This window comes from Lygodium microphyllum, chromosome 17 (genome assembly GCF_053477565.2).
Source record: "Lygodium microphyllum isolate KBCC chromosome 17, Lygodium_microphyllum_v1.1.10, whole genome shotgun sequence".
Classification (NCBI taxonomy): domain Eukaryota; kingdom Viridiplantae; phylum Streptophyta; class Polypodiopsida; order Schizaeales; family Lygodiaceae; genus Lygodium; species Lygodium microphyllum.
The window spans coordinates 128,428,277-128,435,212 of record NC_141151.1 but is presented as its reverse complement, the minus strand read 5'-3'; the positions used below and the strand labels follow the sequence as shown (position 1 = coordinate 128,435,212).

Sequence of the window (6,936 nt, the reverse complement as noted above, 5' to 3'; positions counted from 1 at the left end):
CTCTTCAAACATGTAATCTTCTAAAAGCGAATGATTATGGCCCATAAAGTCTATGGCCCTATCTATGAATCAACATTCATGAAAAAACCAAAAGTAAAATGGACTCCAACGAATTCAAAAATAGACTTTTCAAAATATCTTTAAAATTTTAAAATTATAAACTCTACCAAAATTTTAGTTATAAAAATGTCAAGTATTTGTAAATTCATTCAAAATTCTCTCCAAAAATTGAAGGTGAAGGTTTGTGTATCTGGTAGGAACCAGGGAGGACGGACAAAAGGAAAGAGAGTCATAAAGGAAAAACAAAACAGAAACTAAAGACAGTTGAGGCTGGAGCCTAGCACTGCTGTTCCGTCGTAAAGCCAACCCGGGAGTTGGCCCCGTCAAAGACGAATCGAAAACCTTGCAACAGGATGTTGCCAAGGATGGTGAGTCTGGCAGGTTCCTTGGCGTTTTTGCTAGGAGCTGAGAAGGCGAAGCATGTCTGGCCTTTGGTATTATTGCTGTTGCTACTCCAGTCGGAGATGGCGACGAGAAGGTTGGAGGGCGGGATAGGGAGGTCGGCGCCCTCGAAGTGGAAGACCACGGGCGGCACGATATCTTCCCAGTTCTGGGCGTGCTGCAGGACGGCCAGCAATGGGGTTCCAAAGCAGGTGTCGAGAATGGAGAGGGTGGCATTGGATCGGAGGAGGCCGCGAGTCGCGGCCGCGCTCACGAAGGCATCCCGGAAGATCTCGTAGGCGGCCTTGGGCATGCTGGTGACGGTGGTGCCGGAGTCCACGATGACTCCATAGCCGCCCGTCGTCTCGTCGAACACGAACTCAGACGCCGGGATCGGAATCCTTGCTCCCGCTACGCTGATGCCCAGCAGCGACACGTAGTAGAAAGGCTGCGGTTGGTGGGGCGTCATTGGCGTGAACTGCAAGGATTGCAATGTGCTTTCCGGAGGCACGCCAAAGGTCAGTAGGCCTGGGGCATGATGCACCACGCCAATGCTGCTGCTGCTCTTCAGCTCCGGGAGCCCTCTCGTCGGCAGGCAGTAGGAGAAGGTGTGGCCTGTGAGGTTGCCCACCTGCTGTACGAAAGACAGTCGTCCGACCCCGAGCCCCAGGATGCCTGCGGCACCCATGTTCATGTCCGTGTTGTTGTGTCCGCATCCCAGCACGATATCCTTGAAGCTGGCGTGGTTCTCGACTTCCCCGCTTCTGGTGCCGCTACGGCATGGGGTTCTATGTTCTGCCGACGTCGATTGTGCAGTGCTAGCTGCAGGAAATGCTATAGTGTCTTGTATCAAATCGCCTTTGCTTGCGGAGCCGTCACCATAAACGATTTTGTACCTATACCACCAAAATATTCAGAAAAGAAAACTCATTATGATTACGCATCATTATTTGTAACAAACAAATCTGAACTCCAGGACACGCGCACAGAGAGAGAGAGAGAGAGAGAGGCAATGAGCGTGTGTTTCGATCCGTACTTGCAGGTGGGCAGCATTACGTCCGACGACGCCATGCAGCCTAAATTGTTGGCCAGTTTGCATGCGGGTGATTCGCAGGAGACAGATTTGGAGGTCAAGGAGAGGGCGGGATCAAAGAGTGGCCTGTCGATCTGCGCATAGCATGACGCACAGGGCTTGCACTGGAGCCAGGTGAGATCGCTCCCGGTGTCCAACAGGAGATAGTAGCTCTTGGCGATTCTGGCTGGCGCCGGCCGATGGTTGACGACGTGCCCATGACCATGATCACGGTCCGGTGCAGGGGCAGGCGCAGCCGCAGCAGGTTCAGCTGCGTTTGTAACATCGTCGTGGCTCTGCATGTGCGACGACGAGGAAATAGCCGCGCTAGCTGCTGGTCCAGGGGCACGTGCATGCGGACGGATCCGACTCCGGCCTGCTGTATTGCCGTGATGCGGTGCAGCAGGAGTACCCACGCTCACAATTGCGTAGTACTCTCCGCTCCCGTCCACGCTCAGTCCAGCTTTCACCGGGTCGCTGAATGAGAATGACCCAGCTGTCTTCGACGAAGCACCGGTAGCCAACGCTGATCGACTGTGCTGCACCAAATGCTTCCGCCTCGCCTGATCCCTCTCCAGTGCATCTTCCCACATGCTTCGGACTTGCCCCACACCACGCTTCCGGAACGGAGAGAACGCCGAGTCTCTGTGCAGGATTTCGACCGACGCCACCTCCTCGGCCGCGACTCCAGTTTCCATCACGATCACTGAGCTCAAGCTGAACAAGCAGCAGATGCACATTAAGAAAGCGCACATGAATTTAGCCACCGCAATCGGACTTCGAAGAAGACACCCCATCGTGATGATGATGAAGAAGCTTTTGGTTTGCGATAACTCCAAGTGTTGATCAGCTTCAGTAGTTAAATATGCGGAGGCTAAACAGCAGTCGGGCGGTCGGACAGAACGTATCAGGCGTTTGAATCAATCATTCCTCTCTCATTATGTCCTACTTATTTTTTGGCACAACAGTGCTCGCGAAAAAAATGTCAACCGGAGCATTCTTTTGTAATGCGGCTTAATTATATATTTCATCAAAAGGTCAAAGTAAAAGTTTTTATGACGTGGCATCAAGCCATCATACTAAGCTTTTTACAAATAGGCTTATAAATTCACGGAGAGCTTCTAAGTTGCTTCATCAACACTCTAATTTTTTAAGTTAGTAATTCTTGGCACTCGTAGCCCCTGATTTGGAGTTTTTTCACAAAATTTTTCAAAACTTAGAGTTTTTCAATGTATTTGTCAAAACTTGGAAGCTTTTTACAAAATTTGTAACTTTACAAGGGATAATCTTGTTACCCATATTGAAAATTTGTATTAAACAAGCTATTTAAGGGACCATCTTTTCCAAACTCTCAAAATATACTGAAGAGAGAAAAATGAACAAAATTGGATTTCTATCTTAAATCTCAAAAAGTACCCTTACCAATCAAAAAATTCTCTAAGATAATGAGTCAATCTAAACAAAACACAAAAAGAACTCAATATAGGAAAATATAATTATTTTTCTTGTAACTATATAGGTAAATTATGAAAACCACTTATATATAACTATTATATAGTATCAAAATGTAGACTTGGCAGCAACAAAGGTCAATGTTTTCCTCATCTTCTTCACTAATCACTCCAAAGCTTCTTATATATGCAATGGTTGTAGGGAGCTTTAACTCTAACATATCTAGAAGGGATATATCCAGAAGGGATATTGACAACCCTCTGAGGGGAATTAAAACGAAGTGATCAACAAGCTTTATGCAAAAAAATCGATATTAACCTGAGAAAAAATTATCACAACTAGCAAAAATGAACTTGGAGCATCAAAACTAAGAAAAATGAAATTTCTTTACACACAAAACAATCATGATTTATAACAAGATCCATCACCTATAGATAGGTAGCCCCCTTAGTAAATACCAAGCTTTATGGATGCATTCTTCATAGCAAAAGGCAAACAATGAACTTGCATACTTTTCATAATAAGAGCAGAGGAGCAAGATCTAGACTACCTTGGAAAAAAATTTAGCTCAAGCAACAAAAACGAAGTTAGAGCGTCAAAATCAAGAAAAATGAAATTACTTTGCATACTAAATAAGAATAGTTTATAAAGAGATCCCTAACCTAGAAATTGACAATCCCCTCAATGAATTAAAAAAGCATGATCAATAATTCCACTTTTAGATCTCCGTCCAATTATATCGACAAATGTACAACCGGTCCATGATTAATAATGTCTACTTTACTAGAGTTCTCATTATGCTCAAAAAGAAAAATACTAAATATGTGATCCCTTCATATCATGTATCCAAAATGAACATCCACCTTCACTTCTTCATATGTCTTTTAAATTTTCCATTCACCAGTGCATAGTCTCCATCTCATTGAACAATAGCCAAAATAAAACTCTCAAGTCTTTGATTTGTATTTTATGCGTCAGGGAAGGGCAAGCATAAAATTTAAATCAGTTTGCTTAAGGGAAGGTTGATACATCATCATATGTTGACTTTTATCAATATTCCAAGCACATGAATGTAGACATAATACATGTGCTTGCAGGCAAAGAAGGGTTTACCTTCCAACTCTCTCTTTTGAAAGTCATGACACATGCAAAAGGGCTCGAGATTGATATGCACCTCATACAAATGCTCTGACATAACATAAAATATGACTTTTTCATTTACCACCACTACTTTATCTTCTATGAAAATTACATCCAATGCCTTAGCCAATGCAAATTTTCTTTCTGTATCCTTAGAAATACCATGTCTCTATTTTTTACTTTGCTCGCCACTTAACGAGGCAAGTCATCCTATCCCATGGGTTGTAGTATTTTTTGGGGTAACTGGAATACTATCATGCTTGAATGCAAAACCTCCGTTTATAAGAATTGAAATCTCCTCTATAGAAGCATTGCTATCCTTGTCAATAGACCAAATTCTTGGTCGCAAGGGCACATACACGAGGGTGCTAAGAACTGCTCCTTGCATTGTTCAAGCTATGAACCCAGGTGAATGGGTGTTTCTTGCAACCACCCTATTGATAAGAGCATCCATGTCAAGACCACTTTTAGATTATCTTCCAATTGTGAATGCCGATTGCCTTGTTTATTGAATATATGAGTTGATCAAGTCAGTGACACATGTATCATATAAACCAATTTTATTCTTTCCATCCTCCCCTACCAACCAACTTGCATGCACACTCTCAAAAATATTTGTATTGGGAATACAAGCCCTCTCCCAAAGACTCAAGGAAACCTGCAACCTAGTAAAAAATGTCAATAATTCCTCTTACATGTCTATTTTGCTATCGTACTTGGGTATTCCCATCCCAATGATATTAATACATGTTCCTTTTACAAATAGAAAAAAATAAAAACATTTACCTGTATAGTACTACCCCAATGGTCTATCCTATTCTCCCACCATTTGATCCTTCTCTTCAATGCTATGGCACTATCTCTGGGTAGCCCTACTTGCTACCATCAATTTTGTATAGCTGTGGCATTCCTCTTGCTCCCTTAAATGGATTTTGAAAGAAGGTGCCACCTCTCACATTGAAAACAATGTGGATCGCCATCCAATTTGCACCTGCTTTATCCGCCATAAAACCTACAAAGTGTGTAGGAGGGTGTCCATACTCAAGCATCATATTATTAAGGCATCTCCAAAAGAGAATTTGTGTTTCTGTATCCTCTTTCTTTGTATCACAAATAGCAATCACCATGATCCCCTTCAAGCTGCAATAAAAAATATAGTAATTAGCAACTAAAATAGGTCAACAAAAATTAATAACAAGTAAGGTTCTTGAACGAACCATGGATTGTACATAGAACAAGACATTGTTGCCCAGTCCTCTATTTTGTGTGTAAAGTAAAAGTGAACCCAAGACTTGGAAAGTTTTCCATTTTCTAAGTGTCACATTCAATTTACCAATTCCACTCTAGAGCTAGGTCCTTTAGTAGACATCTTGAAAATGTAACCTTTTTCACTCAACCCTCCTTGCCTTGGAAATCTACTGCCATGAAAAAGAGGAAACATGCATCTTTTTTTGAACTCCAAAATGGTATCAAAGCCATCTTTAACAACACACATTTTTTTTAAAGCATGTCATGATACTATTGAACTTGCAATCTCAACAAAATGAAGTTTACTAAACGAATAACAATGCTACAAATTATAGTTTGCAGACTTGAATAACCAAACTAACCTTTGATTTTGAACCAATGACATCAACTCCTCCAAAAACTTTGTAAGCTCTTATTCTCCCTCAACCTTTGAGCCATTAGATATCAAAGATTCAATGATAATTTGTTTTGCTACAATCATTTGAATCTTCCTAGCACCAAAGTGTCGATTCACTTGCAAAACAGAGTGAACTAGAGATCTAAATTTTTTAATTGTAGCCATGGAAGTCCATGGTTGCACATTGTGTGTGTGAGTGCCTACATGAAGCATCAATCTCTCCATGCTTGTGTCCTTTGGAAAAATGTAATAAAATTTGCAATTACAAGTTGCATAACAAGTGACAACTTTACTACAATAGTGACAAGTGATTGATTGTTTTTCTTCACTTGAAAGTAGTTCCTTTCTCACTGTACTGTTGAGGTAACCATGAAAATATATTTTCTTATGTTGATTGTTTCTCTCATAGTAAGGACAATTGACTTGATGACATTGCAAATCTCCAAGGCAATGGCTAATTCTTGAAGTAGAATCAGGGAAGATATTTGTTGGATGGGGTCTTGTCCATATGTAGGCAGAATAACAATAGCAACAAAACCATTGGAATCTCACTAACAAAAAAAGGGCCTTTACTCATCTGCAATAAAGCCTTCAACTTTTTTCCTCTAGGGCTATTAGCAATCCAAGGTAAAATCTCTTTCTTTATTGGTGGAAATAAATGAGAACTCTAAGTTAATAGCCAGAGTTGATACATGTGCACAAAAAGCATTTGTTATAAGTAGTGAACAAGTTTGAGATGACATCTCTGCAAAGGAATCGAATGAAATGTCTACCACACATGTCCTGAAAGTAAATGAGCTTATTTGCTACTTTCTACGGTGTGTAGTCATTCACCTTGGTCCATTGTGAAAGTGGTATCAAAATGTGCTATATTATACTAACATAAAAGAGAAGAATCTAGCAAAAATTACTCTGCACCATTGATATCCCGTTGGTCATGAAACTGTGATTTCTTCATTGTAAGCGTCAAGTTGGAAAATAGCATGTAAACCTACCAACTTCCTGTTGGGGGGTAGAAGTGATTGAAGAAAATAAGAGCTTACAAGAATATTTCCATCCCTCAAGGGCACAATATGTTCTAGTGATTGAGAGCTAATTGACCATTGAAGAGTAACTTATGCTATTGTCTCTCACAAAAGCCAATCTAAAACTCAGCAAACAATGAAGTTACGAAGGTGAAATATTA

General features: G+C 41.2%; 1 protein-coding gene across 1 annotated transcript; it reads right to left on the bottom strand.

The window, feature by feature from the left end:
* Positions 1 to 337: 337 nt before the first annotated feature.
* LOC148022339 (aspartyl protease family protein 2-like) lies at positions 338 to 2,211 on the bottom strand. The gene is made up of 2 exons (XM_087696844.1): positions 1,673 to 2,211; positions 338 to 1,337 (listed from the first exon to the last, which is right to left on the bottom strand). The coding sequence occupies exons 1-2, from the start codon at positions 2,209 to 2,211 to the stop codon at positions 338 to 340; spliced, it is 1,539 nt and encodes a 512-aa protein (XP_087552970.1).
* Between the last annotated feature and the right edge of the window lie 4,725 nt (positions 2,212 to 6,936).